At 29.3% G+C, this 25,757-nt stretch overlaps 1 protein-coding gene across 1 annotated transcript in view; it reads left to right on the forward strand.

Moving 5' to 3' along the window:
• The window catches only part of LOC126746517 (fringe glycosyltransferase), a 120,360-nt gene that overhangs the window by 84,480 nt on the left and 10,123 nt on the right, over window positions 1-25,757 (forward strand). The window contains exon 6 of the mRNA XM_050454824.1: window positions 7,719-7,804. Within this exon, the coding sequence (XP_050310781.1) occupies window positions 7,719-7,804 (86 nt within the window). The remainder of the gene's footprint in view (window positions 1-7,718; window positions 7,805-25,757) is intronic.

Here is a 25,757-nt window from a genome sequence, read left to right on the forward strand (position 1 = left end):
ATTTTCTGCAAAAAAATCGTTTTTCATAAACCCTACCCTTGCCCCCCCACCCACCCCACACAACTTACCAGTAAGAAATTATTTTCAAAAATCATTGTTTTCCAAAATAATACGCATGAATAACAGCTGGTTTAATCGTTATTATCTAATCTGTTAACACAGTTTATTTATTTAAATTTGACATAATTATATATACGTATATTAATAAATATTTAATACAAAAACAGTGCTATTAGATTGGAAATTATGGACAAAAAACATTGATTTTTCTAAAGAATTTCTTACTAAGTAAATGTTTGGGGTGGGTGGGGGGGTAGGGGTTGTGTTGATAAAAAAAAATATTTTTGCAATATTTAATATTTACTTTATTTTACATTCAATAATTAATTTTACATTCAATATTTAATTTAATAACACTGTTTATTTAAATTTGATATAATTTTACATATAAATAATTACTATAAAAACAGCGTTATTAGATTCGATAATATGGACGAAATACAATGATTTTTTAGAAGAATTTCATCAAATATTTGAGGTGTAGTAATCAAATTTAAAAACTAAATATGTAAATCCCGTGTCAATTTTATTACGTATATTCTACAGTTTAATAAATATACCTTGACCATATACTGTTGATAAATATACCAAAACCAACAATTTACTAAGAAAAATCATTGAAATACTTGGAAATTATCCTTTTAAGATCTGCTGCCACGAGAGCCGTGTCGTCTGCAAAAGACAAATTCCTTGAAGCCTCTCTTGGACGTTTGATTAACCGTAGATCATTTTAAGAAGACATTCTTCACAGACCTTAAATATAAAGTTCAATTCCCCTGCCTCTTTTAAATCACTTTCCGTCCAATTTATCGCGTTTTATTACTAAAACCTCTTTTATTTTTCTTTTGGGCCTCAGTGGGGAGAGGGTGAAAAAACAAACGATGATTTACGACCCTCGAATTTTAATAAAAATTAAACTCCCCCCGGTTGGGGGCGGATTACTCGCAAAAAGACGGATTAGTTTGCGACTCGGCAAATGTTTAAGTTTCGACCGTTTGTTTGATTAAAAAAGTTAATTTTCTTCCGTCCCTTGACGGGGGAGAAAATTGCCCTTTTTATCGTTTATATTCCGTCACTAATTGCTCGAAATATCCTTGCAGAAAAAAACGACTAGGGCCAGCTTTCTCTATATATATTTAAACGTTTCCAATACAGGAGAGAAGATTGTATCTCTGATAGGGATATTAACCCTCGCCCTAGAGGGGTCTTAAAAAGGGCCTGGAAGTCACCAAAAAGGGTCCTCGGGGGACCCTTTTCTTTAAATTGCCTATATATTCTTAGGTTAAAGTAATATGTCGACTCTCGCAATTTAACATTTGTAGACGACACAGCTCTTATAGGATCATCTAAATTAACAAGAGGAGCAACGAAAGAAGCAGAAAAAGAGAAGAATATGCTGATGACCCTAATAATAAAATAAATTGATTGATGAATGAATGGAGCGAAAGAGAAAGAGAGACAGAAGAATGAGTGACCTGTTGTTCTTACTTTGTTGCCATTCTAATTATGTGCCCTATCAGTAGCCGTTTCATCTTCATTGTATAAAACCCAATAACGTTAATTAAAAGACCCCTGGTCTGAGCCGATAAAATGGACCGATTTGACAATATAATTAAGATCACTGATTATTCAGAAACGGTGAAGTGGATGACGGGCCTAATCTGATTAACTCGTGACACGGGTATCGTTTTAAATTGGAGAAAAATTGCGTAAGAGGTTTATTAAGTTAATTAACTTGGAGTTGAAGTTTTTTGTTATGGAGTTAATTTTACTGGGATTAAATTGGTGATGGCGGTTGTATTTGCTTCTTGTTTAGAACTTCTGGAATGTGTACTTCTTCTTTTTCTTTTCAACATCCTCTTTATTCAAGAGAAGAAATAAAAAGTCTGGATCCCAAAACATCCTATATTCGCTAATAAAGCATCATCAGACCTTATAAAAACTATAGATGACCTGCTTAGTACTGACAGTATTTGTCATAGTGTTTGTAGGTCTCTTTGAGATAATGGACGAGTTCTTTCGACTCTTTATTCAAATTGGTCATCAGTTTGCCACTGGTTAATAATTGGACAAATCTTCACCCTAGATCCTTTAATTATTGCTTTTTCATCAGTTAGAAGTCCAGGAAGTTCGGAAAGTCCAGAAGTGTATCGTCTCTGGATCATTTAGTGTTGTGTGGAACTTTTAAAGGCATTACGCAGTTCTTTAATTAAAATGTGAAAAGGAGAAAATTAAATTGAAACACTTTTAGTAAAAAAGACTTCAGACCTTAAGCAACACACGATGGTTAAATAAACTTTTATTTTCGGTATATACCAGGTGTATATATAAGATATATACAGGGTGTCCCAAAAGTGATGGATCAAACTCAAACAGAGGATAGAGGGAGTCATGTTCAATCAAAATCACCCTCTATGTTGTTATGCAATTGTGAATAGTTTAAAAGTTATAGCCATTTTTATGTATTTTTTAAATTCAAGCACACTGTCAAATAAAAGCTTATAAAAAAATTATACAGTGGATTAAACAATGCGTTTTTTTGTTTGTTTTTACCTAGAAGTGATGTATCTTTCTAATAAAAATATATTTTTAAATATTACTTTTCGAAAGAGCTAAAAAAAAATTCTTTTTGGACTTTTTACGACTTTAAAAATAAGTATCTTTAACTTTGATGCCATTTTTTTCTCAAAAATGTAAGATATAAGAGTGACCCTATAGCTTAAAAACTTCTACGTTTCATACCGATTCCAGCAAGGCATGACTTAAATACATTATTTCTTATTGGCTAATTAAATTTTGAGTTTTTCAAAAAAGAGGCAAAAAAGAATTTTATGGCTTAATCAATATTTACCAATTTTTTAAAATAAATAATTGTGTTTTGTTGGGTTGGTGGATTGCAATAAGGTACAAAAAACATTTGAAAATGGTTGATTGTTTTACATGATAGTTTTGCTATCATTTACAATAAGTGTTCAAAATGTCTGCCGCGAAATCTAATGCATAACCGACATCGGCGTATAAAATTTCTATTAATCATTCTGAATGAACGTTCATTTTGGGTAATTAATCTAGTTGCTGTAATTATTTGGTGGCGTAGCTCTTCCTCATTACGATTTTCCCTGGCGTATACCAACTCCTTAAAGTACCCCCATAGAAAAAAAATCAATTGGATTGAAGTCGGGGGAGCGCGGTGGCCAACGAATTGTACCTTCCCGTCCAATCCAACGACCAAGGTAGGCCTCATTTAAAAACTGTCTCACCTGTAGAAGGCTGTAATGGGCGGGCGCTCCATCGTGCTGCAGCCACATTGATTGACGAATATTTAATGGAATATCCTGAAGTAAAACAGGTAAGTTTTCTTCCAAAAATCTCCTATAGATTTCACCATTTAATCTGGCTGGTAGTTCAAACGGCCCAATTAATGAACCATTAAGAATGCCACTCCACATGTTCGCACTAAATTGATGTTGAAAGCGGTCATTTCTAACAATTCTGGGGCTAAAATAAGCCCAGTGGTGTAAATTGTTAATATTAAATATTCCCGCCCTCTGAAAACTAGATTCGTCTGACCATAAAATTTTGTTAAAAAATGGTGGATCCTTACGATGAAGCATTTCTCTACAAAATTCCACCCTCTTGTCATAATCACCCGGTAATAGATCTTGAACCGGTTGTACATGATAGGGATGCAACTGGTTTCTTCGTAGAATGCGGTGTACTGTTGTTCTCGGAATACCAGACCGTCTTGATATGCGGCGAACACTAGTTGAAGGTTCCTCTAATGCCATTTCAATGATGTCATCTTCTGCCTCAACATTTTCATCAGGTCTTCCTATTCTGCGAGGATTTCCAAGAATCTGCCCCTCCACGTATGCGTTATGCACTCGTTGAAACACCCTGATATCGTTCACGATCAGGAAATCGTTCACGATATTCCCTTTCAGCCGCTCGAGGGTTTCCATTACAAAATCCATAAACATAATGCATTTCTGCATACTCACGGACGGTATAAGGCATTATGTGTTCAGTTGTATAAATAATACAAAATTGTATGTACTTAGCCAGTACCTGGACAACACAACACTACCTATTTTAAATTATTTTTAAATTTTGTTCACGACAAAAAACACGACAAATCAACATTCTTCAAAATAACCGCAGATAAATTGGTCAGTATTAGAAGTCGACATACTTATGTATTTTTAAACATTTTTTTAATTTTATTATTTTTTCATAAAATAATAAAGCAAAATATGTATATTTCTTAAAAAAGTAAAAATTTAATTAGACAATAAGAAATTTTAATAATCTATTCAAGTTGTACTTTGCTGGAATCAGTATGACTTAAAGAAGTTTTTAAGGTTCAGGGTCACTCAGCATGTCTTATATTTTCTTCGCAAAAAAATGGCATCAAAGTTAAGTACTTATTTTTAAAGTTGTAAAAAGTCCAAAAAAAATGGTTTTTCTAGTGCTCTTAAAAAGTAATGTTTAAGAAACATATTTTTGTTGGAGAGGCACATCATTTCTAGGTACAATAAAAAAAAAACAAATTGTTTAATCAACTGTATAATTTTTTTAAAAGCTTTTATTTGACAAAGGTGCTGGAATTAAAAAAATACACATATATGGCTATAACTTTTAACCTATTCACAATTGCATAACAACATAGGGGGTGATTTTGATTGTAAATGACTCCCTCTATCTCCTGTTTGAGTTTGATCCATCACTTTTGGGACACCCTGTATATGTATAGAAGGGTATAGATAGGTATAGATAGGTGTATGAAGAATATATCGTATGCTATACAGTGGTATGATATCGGGGACATTTTATCAAATATTTGACACACTTATTGACCCATCAGGAAAAACTAAATTTTCACTTAGTTGCGATGAAAAACTACTGCAACTTTCATAGCGATACACCTTGCTTTCGAGATATAAAATAAGGTTTTTTCCCGTTTTATTCGAAAACCTTAAGGTTATGTGAGAAAAGTGTAGATACAAAAACTATAGAGTTTTTATCACCTATAATTTTCTTAAAAAGCATTTTTTTTTCAGGCAATTATTTTTTGCAAAAAAGCCGTTTTTTATTAACTTTACCCTTACCCCCCCACCCACCCCACACAACTTACCAGTAAGAAATTGTTTTCAAAAATCATTGTTTTCCAAAATAATACGCATGAATAACAGTGGGTTTTGTCATTAATATCCAATCTAAATTAGATTGGATAAGATGGATGAAAAACAGTGGTTTTTCCGAAGAATTTCACCAAGTATTGGAAGTGTAGTAATCAAGTTTCACATTTTTTTAAATACCGAAATTTTCTCTCTTTTGTAAACAGAATAGTATATGATATACGTATATTCTACAGTTTAATAAATATACCTGGACCATGTTGATAAATATACCAAAACCGTTGAATAAATATATATTTGACGATAATAATATATTTTCTTCTGGAGGTCTAGTAGCGTTTCTTAGATAATCTTCTGCCATGAAGACTGTATCATCTGCAGGGAAAGTTTCCTTTTAAATTTTGTACTGCCACTCTTGTGAAACAATGTAATTGTGACAATGATTAATGAACTTATTTTGTTGGGTATGACGTCACTATTTTAATAAATATTAATTTAGAAAATACTGTCTCATATGCTCAATTATTCACGAGAAAATAAACTTATTGACGTATTTAGAAGGTTTTGGTAGTGACACTTAGACTCTGGATACGAACATAGTATTTAAGTACAATTTTTTTAATATAATCAAAGTTCTATTCACCACCCAGGGTTTACTTATAAAATTGTACAAAGACTTACTTAGAATATCTAAAAGTGCCTTAATTTAAAATACGAAAAATGTGTTAGTGCGGAATATTACGTAGTGATGCGTAGACTCAGATAGTCAAAGATTTATTTGTCTTATTTGTACTAGAAAGTGTTTAGATATTGTCTGATTTACAAGAGATAATAGATTTTATTATGTACAGGCATTCCTGTGATAAACCTTTCAATATCTTATCATTTATTGTGAGAATTTCCTTGATTTTTTAAATCATAGGTTAGGAATCATTCAAGGAATCCCACAAATCAAGAATCATACTATTTTGATCATCATATGCTTAGTTATTGGCTGATTTACAAGAGTTGGATGATTTTATTGAGTACAGGCACTTCTGTGATAAATCTTTTAATATCTCATTATCTACTGTAAGAATTTCAACGATTTTTTTAATGTTAGTTGAAGAATCATTCAGGAAATCCCAAGAGTTAAAAATCATATAATTTTCATTATCAGATGTTTAGTTATTGGCTGGTTTACACAAGAGTAATGATTTTATTGAGTACAGGCACGCCTGTGACAAACCTTTCAATAATATGTCATTATCTGCTGCATGAATTTCAATGATTTTTCAATTATAGTTAAAAAATTATTTAAGGAATCACGTGAATCAAGAATCATACTATTTTGATCATTGGATGCTTAGTTATTCGCTGATTAATAACAGTTGAATCATTTTATTACGTACAGGCACTCCTGTGATAAATCTTTCAATATCTCATCAACTACTGGAACAATTTCAACGATTTTTTTCAATGATAGTTCAAGAATCATCAGGAAATCCCACGAGTCAAAAATCATATCATTTTTATTATCAGATGTTTAGCTATTAACTGATGTACAAGAGTTAAATGATTTAATTGAGTACAGGCCCTCCTGTGATAAATCTTTCAATATCTCATCAACTACTGCAACAATTTCAACGATTTTTTCAATGATAGTTCAAGAATCATCAGGAAATCCCACGAGTCAAAAATCATATCACTTTTGTTATCAGATGTTTAGCTATTAGCTGATTTACAAGAGTTAAATGATTTAATTGAGTACAGGCACTCCTGTGATAAATCTTTCAATATCTCATCAACTACTGCAACAATTTCAACGATTTTTTCAATGATAGTTCAAGAATCATCAGGAAATCCCACGAGTCAAAAATCATATCATTTTTATTATCAGATGTGTAGCTATTAACTGATGTACAAGAGTTAAATGATTTAATTGAGTACAGGCACTCCTGTGATAAATCTTTCAATATCTCATCAACTACTGCAACAATTTCAACGATTTTTTCAATGATTGTTCAAGAATCATCAGGAAATCCCACGAGTCAAAAATTATATCATTTTTATTATTAGATGTTTAGCTATTAGCTGATTTACAAGAGTTAAATGATTTAATTGAGTACAGGCATTCCTGTGATAAATCTTTCAATATCTCATCAACTACTGCAACAATTTCAACGATTTTTTTAATGATAGTTAAAGAATCATCAGGAAATCCCTCGAGTCAAAAATCATAGGTCATGCACAACACGTATTTGTTAATAAATTGTACACATGACTCAAGTTTTATGCAACCACAAGAAAAAAAGGACCATTTAAAACCACCCTATGCAGGAGTTTCGCGCCACCACTTAATTCTTCTCAATTAAACAATCTTTCCATTTAAATGAATACTATTTAGGACATTATTATAAAAAATTGTACCAAGCTTTTTTAATTTTATACATCATTTATAATAATGACTATAAAGCTACTTAAACAACAAAAATTTTGCTAATTTTTTTTTAAATAACGATGTTTCCTTCCTTGTTTCAGCAACGTGTGAGATTCTGGTTTGCAACTGGTGGCGCTGGATTTTGCCTAAGCAGAGCCCTCGCCCTAAAAATGATGCCTATAGCCAGGTAAGCCCCATTTCACCCCAACAAACCCCGACATCTTATTTCGATTATTTAATCAACGAATATTCTGCAAACAACCAATTAATTGCATAAGAAATTATTTTGGGGTTTATACTGCTTTGGGAAGAGGGGGCTATTGACGCAACAGTTTATGTATCCTCCTCATCCTTGTTTCATTTTCGTTCTTTTTTTTTTTTTGTTAAACGGGTTAATAAAAGTTGTATAAAAGAGACCGCGGAGTTCCGCTTAATTGACAGCTGATTAGATTGAACTAAACCCATTAATTTCGAGGGTTTAGGGGCCGCGGAGAAATGCCAGAAATAACCGGAGATCGGGTCGGAATTAATGAGCTTAAAACTGTCTTACGTGCGCCAATTAGAAGGCCGTTTTTCGGGTAAAATATTCGCGAATATTTTACCATATAAATAAAAAAAATTAATTCCTCTCCCCCCACAGTGGATTAAGAAGATTTCATTTAAGTAAGATGTTCTTCTTACTTAAGCTTGTGGATAAAATAAATGTACTTATCCTGCCTCACTTTAATTGTTCTTTTAGTGTATTATTTTTGTTAAAACAAAATGAGTTTATGGCATAACTTTAAAAGTTGCAAAATACTACGTAAACCAAGATTGACTTCAATAAAAGACATGTTATATTAAGTTTTAGAATGCGTGACCAGTCAAAGAGCACCTTTTACTTAATACGCCGGCATTTGTCCATAAGATTAAAATTGATTATGCTCCACAGTATTTGTTGATTGATTTATTGATGATCGAGAAATAATTTTTATATCACAAGAATGGGCTCAAAATTCATTATTTTTCAATGGTCTAAATAAATACAATAGGTTGCCAATAGTATAATAAACCACTTAATTCTGAAAGATTTTTCATATCAATTTGTCCAATTTATGTCTTATTTTTCTTATAATATACATATGTTTATGGTAATTGTAGAGTGTATATAGGTGACGAAAAGTATATATAGGTATTTTATATTAAAATTATTTATTAATTTTTTTTAAAGTAATGTGGAAGTTATTAGATAATCTCATTGTATAACTTGTTTTATTTTTTGTAAACGATATATATAATTAGGCTATTGGACGTTATGGACAAAGATGGTCCTATTTGTTTCAAAGTTTGAAGGTCGTATAAATTAAAAAATCTCTAATTAAAAATTGAGAATTAATGTTTAAAATTTAATGCTATTTATTCGGCTATTCCTTTTATTTAACGGTATTTTATTTTACATACTGTACAGGGTGTCCCAAACTCGAGGGTGACCGTTGGGATCTCGGAAACCGTAAGAGTTACGGGGTCAGGTAAATGGAAGCAAAGTTGCGCAATTTGGAGCTTAATAAAATGACGTTTAAAAAATATCCGTAGAGTTATCCGAAAAAAATCGAAAATTGTCAAAATCGTTTTTACCTTCTACCGACTTTATTTAAAGAGACATCGGAAAACTAAAAACAGTTTTTCATTGCCACTTTTTATGCTCTACAACATGACGCAAAAAAAAAATTAATCCGACGTTTCGTTTTTTTCTCGATCATCATCGTCTTTATTTTTTTCTTATGGGCGCCATATTGGATTTTCTCATTTTTAAAAAAGTATTTTTAATTGCCTTTAAAATGAGGTATCGCACTTGCACGTCCGATTACTCCTTCTTCCCATAAGAACTCCGTGAGTGCAAGAGAGAAAGATATATCAATGGGATTTCCAAATAAATTGATTTTATATAAACTGAAGCTATAAAATACTCTGTATTTGATATAGTTTTTTTTTAAACCAATTCAATGAAAATGTATCTTTTCCTAACCTAATATTTTCATTTTTTTAAATTTATATACTATGACAAAATGAGATTAGCCGGTTAAACTTAATAAAATGAAAGGATCACCCTCGAATTTAAGACACCCTGTACACATGGAGATTTTAATTGAATCTTGAAGAAAATCGGGCATTTTTTTAGTATATTTTTTGGAGAATAAAAGGGTTCTTTTTTGGTACATTTTTTGGGGTTAATTTCAACAAAAATACCTAATTTTTAAAAATTGAAATCGGGCAATATGGAATTGAATCTTTGTGTATTTAAGAGAAAATATTGCTAAAAAAAAAAAAATTTGGGGATTTGCCTTGGAAAAGTATAGCCACTGATTTTTTTGGGGTTTTAACACATTTTCGCATAACTTAAAGGAAATTTGGGTAAAAACTATTATTTTTGAAAAAAAAAATCGGATTATCTTCAGTAAAGTGTATTTTATTGCCAATTTGTGAGAATTTTTCGGTAAGTTGAAATCTGCTGACACGCCTTAAAATCACAACAGTGATTTTTTTAATCGTCATATTTTGTTAGTTTCGGGCCAAAATTGAAATTGATGCTGCTAAATCCCTAAAATCACTGTCGTGATTTCTTTTATGCAACAGGAAAAAATACTGTTTTTCTAAACTGATAAATACATACTAACCAAATAAAATCATGAGATGAATAATTTATCACAGCTGTGATATACATAGCTTCTAAGCCGATAAGAAGGAATAAATATTTATTTATGTTTTAATTGGCAAACTTTAAAAGTCATTGCTGTGTAAGGAAAAATACTGATCTGATAAAGAAGAGTGTTTTTTTTTATTTATTTTCCTTTAATGCGCCCTTAAGAAGATCGCAACTGTTCTAGGCCAAAACCAGTTTTCATTTATCATAAAAATTATTTCTGTGATATTTTTTTTCTATGAAAATCGCTAATGATTAGAAAAAAAAAATAAAATATGTTTTCCATTAATAAGTATTTTTAAAATTTCCAAAAATTGAAAAAACATTTTTTTTTTTTATATTTCGAAATTTAGCTAAGATAAATATGTTACAGGGCGAGTGAAATAATTGTGTTTTCCCTTATTGTCATGGATATAATATATTTATATTGTTAGTGATTAATTCAAATTAACGACCAGTAAAAAAATTTTTCTTACTCAATATTCCAAAAATGTGGGTAAATTGTAAGTATTTTTAAATAATTTTTAAAATTTCCAAAAAACAATAAAATCTAACGTTTTTTTTTAATTTTAAAATTTTCCTGTGTCAAGGTTTCACTCAATCAGTAAAAAGATGATTCAATATAATTGACTCTTGATTTAATGAGTCGCAGGACTTCGAAGTTGGCATTAAAAATATCGGTTTTAACTGAATCAATCTTAAAGTTTTATTTAATTATTAAAAAATGATTTAGGAGTTGGGGAGTCTCGAGGTGTAAAAGTTGACTTTGAGAATGATGATTTTAGAATTATTAAAATATTTATTATCGCTTTTTTTCCTTTTTGCTTTTGGTATAATATATTTATGTTTCCTATTAAAAGTACAAAAAAAATGGAAACATTTCAGTAAATTGTAATGGATTATTAGACTATTTTCAATACGAAAAATGTAAGAAAAAAAATTCTTCTCAATTTTTTTAAAAGTCGTATATTAAGTATTTCTGGAAAAATCCAAAAATTTCAATTTTTTTTTTTTAAAGATAATTCTAAAATATTTGAAAAAATTTAAATATAAAAACAGTTTAATTTTTTAATTTTTATCAATTTACTTAAATTTTGTATTAAGTACTTCTTAAAAAAAAAATCCAAAAATGTCGAGAAAAATTGGGTAAAACGTAATTATTTCTAGAAAATTTAGAATTTCAAGAATTCGGCAAACAAGTAAATTTTTTTTTAATTTTTTATTTAATACGTCCGCAATAACCCCGAAATTCTCTCAAAAAATTTCAATAAAACCGAAATTATTTCTAAAATATTTTAAAAAGTTTAGAAAAGTCACTCTTAAAGCCTTTAATTTTTCTTTTAATAGAAAATTTAATAAATTTCAGTATAATTAACAATTTAGTGAAATTTTTTGTAAAATTTAAATTAAATTAAACTTTAAATTGAAAAATCAAAAAATTTAATGGCATTTCTGTCAAATTAAGATGTTATGAATTTAATTGTTTTCTTATCTGATGCGGGCAAAATAAAATAACTTTTTATCATAAAAAATTTTAATAAATTTATTATAAAATTAAAAATTATTTGTAAAAAATTTAAAAAATAAACATGGTCTTTTAATAAATTATTTGACAAAAAATTTTGTATTATTAACATTTTAATACGATAACAAATTAGGTCTAATTGTAGTTTAATTATTTAACTTTTCCCTAAACTATTAAATAAAATAAATTTAATGAAATTTGTGTAAAATTTAATTTAACTAAAAATTTCATTGCTTTTTTGTAAATTAATAAAATTAAACACCGTGTAGGTTTGATCAATTTTATTATTTTCTGAACCGGTTCCTGTAGGTACAGTAAATTAAATTTATGAATAAATGAACTTTTTATGGAATTAAATCAGACTGTAAATTTAAATTTAGTTTATTCTTCATTGAGATTTTGAAAATTACCACTAGAATACAATTTTTGTAATTTAAAAATTAATAATTTAATATTTTTTTTAAATCGTAAAATAAAATAATAAAAGTGGAACCTCTACTGCAAATTCAAAGAATTTTAATAGTTTTTTAACTGAGTCACGCAAATCTAAATAAATTATAATATTAATAGAGTTTTTGTAAAAATTAAAAATCAATTACGCCCTATGTAAGTTTCCATAATTATAATTTCCTTTTTGAAGAAATGCCTGTAAAATACATTTAATTGAATGGCGTTTCTATGAAATTAAAATTAATTAAAATCTAAACTTAATTAATTTAGTTCTTTTTTTTTAGCTAAAACTAAATTAAAATTAATTGATTGGAGTTCCTGTAAAATAAATTTAATTTAATGGCATTTTTATAAAACTAATATTTCGGAATTAAACTATAAATTTAATTTAGTTTTGTTATTGATTGAGAGCTGCAAAAATGGGCGAAACCCTGGAATTGCTGTTAAATTAAATTTTAAAAAATGTAATTGCGTTTTCGTAAAATTGGAATTTAAGAATTAAATTCAATCAAATCAAACTCTAAATTTAATTAAAATTTTTTTAATTTAGGTAAGAATAAGATTAAATTAAACTATATAATTTTTTGAGCTAAAGTCTGTAAAATGCAATAAATTTATTGACATTTCAGGAAAGTCGTTCTTTAAGCCTTTAATTTTTCTTAATATTCTTTTTATTAATTTTTGGAAGTTAATATCAAGTGTTTGTGGAAACATCCAAAAATCTCAAAAAATTTAACTAGAACTCAATTATTTCAAAAATACAATTCCAAAAATCTAGGACAGTTAGTCAATTCTAAAAGCGTAATAAGGGTCATTTTTCATCCCTTCTTTGCTTGTGCTTACTAGGGAAAACGGTTTTATAATCGAGATAATAGTCCTATTTGTCAATGTAATTTTTATTGACCTATAAAACTGTAAATTTTGACAAATAAACCATTTTGATTTTAAATTTGTATAAGCAAAATTCTATACGAGTAGATAATAAATTCCATCCCATACTATTGGTATGACTATCAATTTGTTTCTGGTTCAAGGCTTTATCCAATTCAATTTTTTTAGGGCACCTTAATTCGCGTTTTAAAGAATGACTGCCATGGTATAAAATATGTATATTTCTGTTGTTTCTTCCAGGTATTTAAAAACGGGAAAAAAATTAACTGGAATTTTACCTAATTTTTAATTTTTTACAGGCAGTTAGGTAGTTCTCATTTATTGGAAAAAATTGAAAATGTATTTCGTCCAGGCAGTCGAGGTCAGGTAAAAAATACCTAAACTACTACTTTATCTGGAAAACTATGTAGAAATTTTCATTAATATTTTCCAGGCAGTCAAAACGAGAAAAACATGATTTATTTGCCTAGGAAACACTAATTATTGCACTCGACTTGACCTGAAAAAAATTAATCACTACTTCAACAATAGGGATAAAAAAAAAATTACATTATATTTTTATTTAGTACAAAAAGCTGTATATAATGACAGTACATTTTACAAAATTCAATGAAAATATAATACTTTCATACACCCAGTATATTATAATCTACTTTCATCAGCAGGAGTACCACATACCCAATTAATACATACGTGTGTCATTGCAAATCGATAATAATATATTTTTTGAACTTTGTATAATCTACTTTTGGAAAGAATCTATCAGTGAAACTGAGGAATGTTAAATTTTTCTCAATTTCTTAAGATTATTATCAAGTATTTCTGCAAAAAATTAAATAACTCAAAAACTTAGCTGTTTTTTAAATTTTATAAACTTTTGTCAATTTTTAAAAAAATATCAAGGGCGATACTTTACCATAGCACGTAAAAATCCTCCGCTTATTTCATTATATTTTACACCTCAAAGAAATGTATTAACCTAATCACTTGGACAATGAGTACTGAAAAAAAAATCTCTATAAAAGAGCGTTTATTTCATGCTTTTTTGTGCACAAGACGTATATAATAAATTAAAATTACTCAGGCCAAGGTTCGAAATAAACCAAAGCAAGTAACGCGGGGTCTATTACATGTGGGTGTAATTCCCCGATTAAACCACTCTGTCCAGGTCTAAACGCGGTTCTCACCTGGTTATCTGATTCTGTTCGTAATTAGCATTTTAACTGTTTCAAGTTCCGAGAGCGAATAGTGCACACACAAAGAGCGAAAGAGCATTTTACACCCAAACTCTATCACGAGAGTTTACAAAATTAGGTTTAATTTTTTTCTTTGCTATATAAAATGCCGTCCCAATTTGGGTTTTACGACGAATTCTTATCGTAAAAAAAAAATAGACAAAACGAACCCCGCGTGTCCCTTAATGAGACCGAAATCGTTCGCAATCTGCCGCCCCAATTTTAGACTTTTTGGCCGCGTATTTCGAATAACTCGGACCCGACTATATTCCGTCAGTGTATAGTCGATTACAATGAACGATTATTTGCCGAAATTCGCCTTTTTCCCAATTAGGGAATATTTGGCAGCTCGTTAGGGTGTTTGATCGGACTTCGTTAAAATACTTATCGGAGATGCCTAAAATAGACCGGCAGAGACAAAAAAGGAATTTGAGGTTATGGCGGATGTGCATGAAGAAAAAGTCGAAAAGAAAAGTGGAATTATTGTAAAAAGACAGTAGTAGTTGAAGTAGTTATAATGACGTAAACTTCGGGTGTTGTTACGGTACCAACAAAATTGAGTTTAACCAACGAAGTAGGTTCCTTTTTTTAGAGACTCCTTACAAGCTTAAGTATAATACATGTAAATATAAAAAGTATATATATAAATTATAACAATTATTACTTTTTCTGGAATCTACGGGTAATAATGTTGATATTGTTGTTATGTCAAAGACATATACAATTCGCAGCAGAAGGGAACAATTTCAACATTCCAGGATGTACTATTTTTTGGCTATAGGCCCATTGCTGTAACAAGCATATTAGGGGGTCGTTATTTATTCAGATTATTTGTTTCAGGAATTATTCAAAAATTGAGCTAATTTTTACTGGAAATGAATTTCTGTTAGACCTGATCAACTGCTTGAAATAAAAATAGAATTCGTCAAGGAAAACAAAACAAAGGTAAAAACACAAAGTCACGGTCTCATCAAATCCATATAATTTTTTAAAGCTACACGTGTTTCGCTCCTATCGGAGCATCATCAGGCCTAGACCTACACAGATCACATTACAACAACGTGACTTTGTGTTTTTACCTTTGTTTTGTTTTCGTTTGGTCTCTTAGTGAAAAATGGATGATACGTTTCTATTCGTCAAGGAAGTTGAGGTTATTCTTTTATAAAGTGAATACCTGAACCTGATCAACTGCCTTGAATAAAAACAGAATTCTTCCAGGAAGTTGAGGTTATTCTTTTATAAAGTAAATTTCCGATGAACCTGATCAACTGCCTTGAATAAAAACAGAATTCTTCCAGGAAGTCGGGGTTGTTACTTTACCAAATGAATTTCTGATAAACCTGATCAACTGTCTGGAATAAAAACAGAATTCTTCCAAAAATTTGAGGTTATTTTTTCTTGAAATGAATTTTTGATGGACCTAATTAACTGCCTTGAATAAAAACAGAATTCTTCCAAAAATTTGAGGTTATTTTTTCTTGAAATGAATTTTTGATGGACCTAATTAACTGCCTTGAATAAAAACAGAATTCTTCCAAAAATTTGAGGTTATTTTTTCTTGAAATGAAATTCTGATGGACCTAATCAACTGCCTTGAATAAAAACAGAATTTTTCCAGGAAGTTGAGGTTGTTACTTTACCAAATGAATTTCTGATGAACCTGATCAACTGCCTTGAATAAATGCAGAATTCTTCCAGGAAGTTGAGGTTATTCTTTTATAAAGTGAATTTCTGATGAACCTGATCAACTGCCTTGAATAAAAACAGAATTCTTCCAGGAAGTTGAGGTTGTTACTTTACCAAATGAATTTCTGATGAACCTGATCAACTGCCTTGAATAAATGCAGAATTCTTCCAGGAAGTTAAGGTTATTCTTTTATAAAGTGAATTTCTGATGAACCTGATCAACTGCCTTGAATAAAAACAGAATTCTTCCAGGAAGTTGAGGTTGTTACTTTACCAAATGAATTTCTGATGAACCTGATCAACTGCCTTGAATAAATGCAGAATTCTTCCAGGAAGTTAAGGTTATTCTTTTATAAAGTGAATTTCTGATGAACCTGATCAACTGCCTTGAATAAATGCAGAATTCTTCCAGGAAGTTGAGGTTATTCTTTTATAAAGTGAATTTCTGATGAACCTGATCAACTGCCTTGAATAAAAACAGAATTCTTCCAGGAAGTTGAGGTTGTTACTTTACCAAATGAATTTCTGATGAACCTGATCAACTGCCTTGAATAAATGCAGAATTCTTCCAGGAAGTTGAGGTTATTCTTTTATAAAGTGAATTTCTGATGAACCTGATCAACTGCCTTGAATAAAAACAGAATTCTTCCAGGAAGTTGAGGTTGTTACTTTACCAAATGAATTTCTGATGAACCTGATCAACTGCCTTGAATAAATGCAGAATTCTTCCAGGAAGTTGAGGTTATTCTTTTATAAAGTGAATTTCTGATGAACCTGATCAACTGCCTTGAATAAAAACAGAATTCTTCCAGGAAGTTGAGGTTGTTACTTTACCAAATGAATTTCTGATGAACCTGATCAACTGCCTTGAATAAATGCAGAATTCTTCCAGGAAGTTAAGGTTATTCTTTTATAAAGTGAATTTCTGATGAACCTGATCAACTGCCTTGAATAAAAACAGAATTCTTCCAGGAAGTTGAGGTTGTTACTTTACCAAATGAATTTCTGATGAACCTGATCAACTGCCTTGAATAAATGCAGAATTCTTCCAGGAAGTTAAGGTTATTCTTTTATAAAGTGAATTTCTGATGAACCTGATCAACTGCCTTGAATAAATGCAGAATTCTTCCAGGAAGTTGAGGTTATTCTTTTATAAAGTGAATTTCTGATGAACCTGATCAACTGCCTTGAATAAAAACAGAATTCTTCTAGGAAGTTGAGGTTGTTACTTTACCAAATGAATTTCTGATGAACCTGATCAACTGCCTTGAATAAATGCAGAATTCTTCCAGGAAGTTGAGGTTATTCTTTTATAAAGTGAATTTCTGATGAACCTGATCAACTGCCTTGAATAAAAACAGAATTCTTCCAGGAAGTTGAGGTTGTTACTTTACCAAATGAATTTCTGATGAACCTGATCAACTGCCTTGAATAAATGCAGAATTCTTCCAGGAAGTTGAGGTTATTCTTTTATAAAGTGAATTTCTGATGAACCTGATCAACTGCCTTGAATAAAAACAGAATTCTTCCAGGAAGTTGAGGTTGTTACTTTACCAAATGAATTTCTGATGAACCTGATCAACTGCCTTGAATAAATGCAGAATTCTTCCAGGAAGTTAAGGTTATTCTTTTATAAAGTGAATTTCTGATGAACCTGATCAACTGCCTTGAATAAAAACAGAATTCTTCCAGGAAGTTGAGGTTGTTACTTTACCAAATGAATTTCTGATGAACCTGATCAACTGCCTTGAATAAAAACAGAATTCTTCCAGGAAGTTGAGGTTGTTACTTTACCAAATGAATTTCTGATGAACCTGATCAACTGCCTTGAATAAATGCAGAATTCTTCCAGGAAGTTAAGGTTATTCTTTTATAAAGTGAATTTCTGATGAACCTGATCAACTGCCTTGAATAAAAACAGAATTCTTCCAGGAAGTTGAGGTTGTTACTTTACCAAATGAATTTCTGATGAACCTGATCAACTGCCTTGAATAAATGCAGAATTCTTCCAGGAAGTTGAGGTTATTCTTTTATAAAGTGAATTTCTGATGAACCTGATCAACTGCCTTGAATAAAAACAGAATTCTTCCAGGAAGTTGAGGTTGTTACTTTACCAAATGAATTTCTGATGAACCTGATCAACTGCCTTGAATAAATGCAGAATTCTTCCAGGAAGTTAAGGTTATTCTTTTATAAAGTGAATTTCTGATGAACCTGATCAACTGCCTTGAATAAATGCAGAATTCTTCCAGGAAGTTGAGGTTATTCTTTTATAAAGTGAATTTCTGATGAACCTGATCAACTGCCTTGAATAAAAACAGAATTCTTCCAGGAAGTTGAGGTTGTTACTTTACCAAATGAATTTCTGATGAACCTGATCAACTGCCTTGAATAAATGCAGAATTCTTCCAGGAAGTTGAGGTTATTCTTTTATAAAGTGAATTTCTGATGAACCTGATCAACTGCCTTGAATAAAAACAGAATTCTTCCAGGAAGTTGAGGTTGTTACTTTACCAAATGAATTTCTGATGAACCTGATCAACTGCCTTGAATAAATGCAGAATTCTTCCAGGAAGTTGAGGTTATTCTTTTATAAAGTGAATTTCTGATGAACCTGATCAACTGCCTTGAATAAAAACAGAATTCTTCCAGGAAGTTGAGGTTGTTACTTTACCAAATGAATTTCTGATGAACCTGATCAACTGCCTTGAATAAATGCAGAATTCTTCCAGGAAGTTAAGGTTATTCTTTTATAAAGTGAATTTCTGATGAACCTGATCAACTGCCTTGAATAAAAACAGAATTCTTCCAGGAAGTTGAGGTTGTTACTTTACCAAATGAATTTCTGATGAACCTGATCAACTGCCTTGAATAAATGCAGAATTCTTCCAGGAAGTTAAGGTTATTCTTTTATAAAGTGAATTTCTGATGAACCTGATCAACTGCCTTGAATAAATGCAGAATTCTTCCAGGAAGTTGAGGTTATTCTTTTATAAAGTGAATTTCTGATGAACCTGATCAACTGCCTTGAATAAAAACAGAATTCTTCCAGGAAGTTGAGGTTGTTACTTTACCAAATGAATTTCTGATGAACCTGATCAACTGCCTTGAATAAATGCAGAATTCTTCCAGGAAGTTGAGGTTATTCTTTTATAAAGTGAATTTCTGATGAACCTGATCAACTGCCTTGAATAAAAACAGAATTCTCCCAGGAAGTTGAGGTTGTTACTTTACCAAATGAATTTCTGATGAACCTGATCAACTGCCTTGAATAAATGCAGAATTCTTCCAGGAAGTTGAGGTTATTCTTTTATAAAGTGAATTTCTGATGAACCTGATCAACTGCCTTGAATAAAAACAGAATTCTTCCAGGAAGTTGAGGTTGTTACTTTACCAAATGAATTTCTGATGAACCTGATCAACTGCCTTGAATAAATGCAGAATTCTTCCAGGAAGTTAAGGTTATTCTTTTATAAAGTGAATTTCTGATGAACCTGATCAACTGCCTTGAATAAAAACAGAATTCTTCCAGGAAGTTGAGGTTGTTACTTTACCAAATGAATTTCTGATGAACCTGATCAACTGTCTGGAATAAAAATAGAATTCTTCCAAAAATTTGAGGTTATTTTTTCTTGAAATGAATATCTGATGGACCTAATTAACTGCCTTGAATAAAAACAGAATTCTTCCAGGAAGTTGAGGTTATTCTTTTATAAAGTAAATTTCTGATGAACTTGATCAACTGCCTTGAATAAAAACAGAATTCTTCCAGGAAGTCGGGGTTGTTACTTTACCAAATGAATTTTTGATGAACCTGATCAACTGTCTGGAATAAAAACAGAATTCTTCCAGGAAGTTGAGGTTATTCTTTTATAAAGTGAATTTCTGATGAACCTGATCAACTGCCTTGAATAAAAACAGAATTCTTCCAGGAAGTTGGGGTTGTTACTTTACCAAATGAATTTTTGATGAACCTGATCAACTGTCTGGAATAAAAACAGAATTCTTCCAGGAAGTTGAGACTGTTACTTTACCAAATGAATTTCTGATGAACCTGATCAACTGCCTTGAATAAATGCAGAATTCTTCCAGGAAGTTGAGGTTATTCTTTTATAAAGTGAATTTCTAATGAGCCTGATCAACTGTCTGGAATAAAAATATAATACTTCAAGGAAGTTAAGTTTATTCTACCTTGAACTGAATTTCTGATAAATCTGATCAACTGCCTTGAATAAAAACAGAATTTTTCAAGGAAGTTAAGCTTATTCTTTTATAAAGTGAATTTCTAATGGGCCTGATCAACTGTCTGGACAAAATTAAGAAATTAGTTAAATGTCTAAAAAAAAAGTGAGAAGTTACGTCCAGGCAATCTCCTCGAGTCTCCTCGAAAAATTAAGAAATGCCGGGAATATTTTTGGATTTGGCCGAGACCTTTGATACTATTGCGCGTCATATTTTACTAGAGGAGCTGAACAAAATGAGAATTAGGGGGTTTGCAAATAACCTCATAAAGTCATGTTTATATTGATGGCGTACTTTCGATTTTGGATGAGGGTAAGGTATACTGTTTTGCTGATGATACTGTAGTTTTGGTTGTAAGCGAAACATGGGAGACAACTATTAAAAGGGCATGGAATGCTATTTCAAAACAAAAATGCTGTAGTGCCTTTTTAGAAATTAAAAATCCACAGTGCAGATTGTGGACCTGATATGGGTGTATGTATTCGGGTATCTATATAGATGAATGTTTAACATTTGGAGTATGTCACTACAAAAATAACAACTCCTAAAAACAATTTACTTTTTTCTTGTTGTACAGTCTCTTTATCAATTATTGCCATAATTGTTTGAGGTAGTACCGGCAAGAATGTCTTAACTAGTTGCTTAAAAATCTATAATAAAAATAATTCTGTTTAAAATAAAAAGATATCCGAGCCAATTATTATTCCAAGAAAGTAACCTCTTAAATGTGGAACAACTGTACTGTAAAGCTGTAAGATGATTTATGTTTAATGATGTTTATTAGAAAAATGTAATAACGCATAATTTCTTGCTGTAAATCGTTTAAATAAATTACTGGATTGTCCATACAAGCATCTCTTTAGACTTTTATTTTTTAGTGTTTCTCTTATGTATTTATATTTTATTTTAGTGTTTGAGTTTGAATGAGAATGTGTTATTATTCAGTTTTTCTTTGATAAGCTTATGCCTATAATAGCCATTCAGAACACAGATCCTTGGTTTATATTTTTGGCAAAATATGTTTAGTATTAGGTAAAAAATTAAGTTGTGTAGTGCTATTGCTGTGAATGTGTACCTGTATCTAAATAAATAAAATTACTTTCTGGGTACCGTAGACGGTCGTTTCAGATCAAAAGCGGTCCAAATTGATCATTTTTCCGCTTCGAAAAACCGATCAGAAAATTTCAATTTCGTCTTGTGGTTAACCGATTTATGAATATAATGGAGGCGATCAAGCGAAAAAACGGCCGGGTTTCATAGGAACAGACGTGATTACATCCATATAATTTTTTCCAATTATTAACGCTACCATTTGGAGTACTTACCGGTACCCACATACATAGTGGGTACCACTTAAAGGCCACACCTTCAATATACGATTTTTTTACTTCTCGATAATTACCGTCGGTACCGTATGGGTGTTATGGGAGAGAGATAATCGATGGGTCTACAAAAGCTTAATAGGTTTTCTTTAAGCCACTTCAATCATCTCTCCCTCCCACTCGTTTCATCTCACATCCGTATCCAGAAAGTCATGAAATCTGGATAAATAATGCATGGATCCGTGATCCCTATTCAATTGCCTCGGCTGTCCGTCATTTGTCTGGACGCCCCTCGATTATCGGAAATTCAATTTCGACCTTTAAGAAACTGGATACCGAAAAAAATAAAGAAAATTCGGAAGGAAAAATTTTTAATTTTTTTTTTTGGCTCTTGTTATATACCTATAGAAGAAAACCCACATATATAATGTACATAATGTACTAGGAAAAAGGCGTCGTTTTATCGAGTGTTTTATGTCTCTCTTGACCCGTTTGAAGGGAAATGGTGTTTTATCACCGTACGTACGGTCGAGTGAGTTTCCACTTTTCCTACGAGCGCCATCAGCGAATTGTAATGAAACTTTAAACGGTGAAACTTCAATTTTGTCCGTCCGAACTGGGGGCTCGGTTTGTTGTTGTCCGATATGCGATATACAGGGAAAACTGAACGAGTTTCATTGTTCAATAGTTTAGTTTTTGATAATGAATTTATTTAAAAAGAAAAACAATAATAAATGTAATGAAGTTTTTGTAAAATTATTTTTTTAATTAAAATCCTTATCAATTTATTTGAAAATTTAATTAATTTCTGTTAACAATTTAGTGGAATTTTTTATTGAATAAAATTAAATTTAATGAGTTTCAGTGTTCTTTACCTGGAGACAGTAAAATGAAATAAAGTAATTGAAATTGCTGTTAAAATTAAAGTGAAATATTTACTGGAATTTTTGTAAAATTCAAACTATATTATTAATTAAAAATCATGCCTATTTATTTTTTTTATTAATTTTGAAATGGATTAATTAAAATAAAATTAAATTAAAATCAAACCCAGTGTAAGAATAATCAATTTTTATTTTATTTTCTGTACTGATGTCTGTAAAATAAATTAAAGTTAATGGCACTTTTATAAAATTAAAATTGACAAATTAAATTAAAATTAAATAAGTTATTTTTTTGGAACTGAGGAATGTAAAATTAAATAGTGAACTCTATATAGTTAAAACTATAATTTTAATTGAACTTTTATAAAATTAAATTTAAATTAAATTATGAATTTATTCCATTAAATTTTTTTAAGCTAAAGCCTGTAAAATGAAACCAGTTCATTGAAATTTCTAGAAAATTTAGTTAAATAACATGTAAGTATATTTAATTTTACTTTTTTTTAATTCCTGTAAAATAAATTAAATTTGATGGCATTTTTATAAAATTAAAATTCAAAAATTAAGTTAGATTTAACAGCAAACTTAATTTCTTTAATTTTATTTTCAGCTTAAGCTAAATAAAATAAATTTAATTAAACTTACATGCGGAAATTAAATATTAAACAATAAATAAAAAATTGTAAATTCAATTATAATTTTTTCTTAATTGATATCTGCAAAATTAAGAATATATTTATTGGAATTGCGGTTAAACATACAAATCTAATGGAATTATAATGAAATTTAAATTAAATTGAAATTAAACTGTTAATTTAATTTAATTTTTTGTTCTGAACTGAGGCTTGTGAAACTAAATAAGTTAATTAAAACTTTTGTTAAATTAAAATTTATAATTTAATGGAACTTTTATAAAATAGGAATTAAATTAAAATATAAGTTAAACCCCTGTAAAATTAAACTGATTTATTCGAATTTCTCCTAAATAAAATTAAACTTTCAATCAAACCCCGTGTAAGTCTGAAAATGAAAATTAAATTTCATGGTATTTTAATTTTTTTTTAACTAAGGGCTGTTAAACTCAAATTAAATTAATAAAATTTTTGGAAAAGTAATTTAATAAATTTTATGTAAAATTAAATAAAACTCTCAATTTTATTTCATTTTTTTCTGAACTGAGACCTGTATAATCAAATAAAGTTATTGAAATCCGATAAAAAAGCTGATAAATTAAAATAAAAAATTTAATGAAAGTTTGATAAAATTAAATTGAAAATTAAACTGTTAAATTTATAGCTCAATTAATTTTGTATTAAGAAATATATGGCTCGATTATTTGGAATTATGAAAAAATTCCGAATTAAACGTCATATTAATGAATTAATTAATTAGTCGAGGCAGTAGAATTACAATTTTAATTAGAAGGCGTATAACTTAAAATAAAATTTATGGTTCAACTGCCTGGAATAATAAAATAATTTTAATTTAAATTTCATTAATTAATTAGTACTGTAACTTGAAATATATTTTTAATTAAATTATTTGCCCTTATAAGAAATCTATGCATCAACTATCTGGAATTATAAAGTAATTCCGATTCAAACGTCCTATTAACAAATTAATTAATTAGTCAAAGCAGTTGAGGTACAATTTTAATTCGGAGGCTTATACTTTATAAAAAAATCCATGGATCAACTGCCTGGAATAATACAATAATTTTAATTTAAATTTCATTAATTAATTAGTACCTACTGTAACTTAAAATATAATTTTAATTAAATTATTTGCTCTTATAAGAAATCTATGCATCAACTATCTGGAATTACAAAGTAATTCCGATTCAAACGTCCTATTAACAAATTAATTAATTAGTCGAAGCAGTTGAGGTACAATTTTAATTCGGAGGCTTATACTTTATAAAAAAATCTATGGCTCAACTGCCTGGAATAATCAAATAATTTTAACTTGAATTTCATTAATTAATTAGTACTGTAACTTTAAACACAATTTTAATTAAAATTTTTGCCCTAGTACGAAATCTGTGTAAGTACATTACAACTGTACATTACATAAAATCTATGTAATGTACAGTTAAGATACAATTTTAATTAAGGTGCTTATATTTTTTAAAAAATCTATGGCTCAGCTGCCTGGAATAGTAAAATAATTTTAACTTAAACGTCATTAATTAATTAGTCCTAGAAATTTGGAAAATGAAACTTAAATTAAATTCCATGGTATTTTAATTATTTTTTTGAACTAGGGGCTGTTAAACTCAAATTAAATTAATAAAATTTCTGTAAAAGTAATTTAATAAATTTTACGTAAAATTAAATAAAACTCTAAATTTAATTTCAATTTTTTCTAATCTGAGATCTGCATCATCAAATAAACGTATTGGAATCGCTAATAAATTAAAATTAAAAATTTAATAAAAGTTTTATGAAATTAAATTTAAACTAAACTGTTAAATTTATAGTTCAATTAATTTTGTAAATAACATTTCGAAAAATTATAATAAACTGTAAATTAAACCCCGTGTAAGTAAATTAAATTAAAAAGTAAATTTAAATTAATTTTTTTATTAACTAAAGCCTGAAAATTAAAATAAATTTATCAGAATTGCTGTTTAATTAAAATTAATGAAGCTCTTATAGAATTTGAATTAAACTGTTAATTTAATTTTAATTTTTTTTAAAAGAAATCGTGAAAAATATTATAATTATGAAATTTCTATTAAAGTAAATTAAACTGTAAATTAAGCATGCAATATTAAATATATTTGTAGGAATTTAACCAAAATTAAACTTAAATTAAAATGTAAATTAAATCTCGTGTAAGTTAAGGAGTTACGCTAAGCCGTAAATTCAATTTAATTTGAATATTTTTTTCTTAACTAAGATCTGTAAAATGTAATATTAGAATTTTAACTAAATGTTTGTAATTTAAAATTAATTGAAATCCCATGTAATCCTGATCAACATATGAAATAATTCCGATTTAAATGTCATTAAGAAATTATTTAATTAGTCAAGGGATAATTTTAACTTCAATGTCATTAATTAATTAGTCCTGGCAGTTGAAACATAATTTTAATTAAAATGCCTGACCTAATAAAAAAACTTATAGCTCAACTGCAATTATGAAACAATTTAATTTAAACATCATAGTAAGAAATTAGTTAATTAGTCAAGGCAGTTCAGGCACAATTTTAATTAAGAGGCT

The sequence above is a fragment of the Anthonomus grandis genome, chromosome 17, assembly GCF_022605725.1.
Source record: "Anthonomus grandis grandis chromosome 17, icAntGran1.3, whole genome shotgun sequence".
Classification (NCBI taxonomy): domain Eukaryota; kingdom Metazoa; phylum Arthropoda; class Insecta; order Coleoptera; family Curculionidae; genus Anthonomus; species Anthonomus grandis.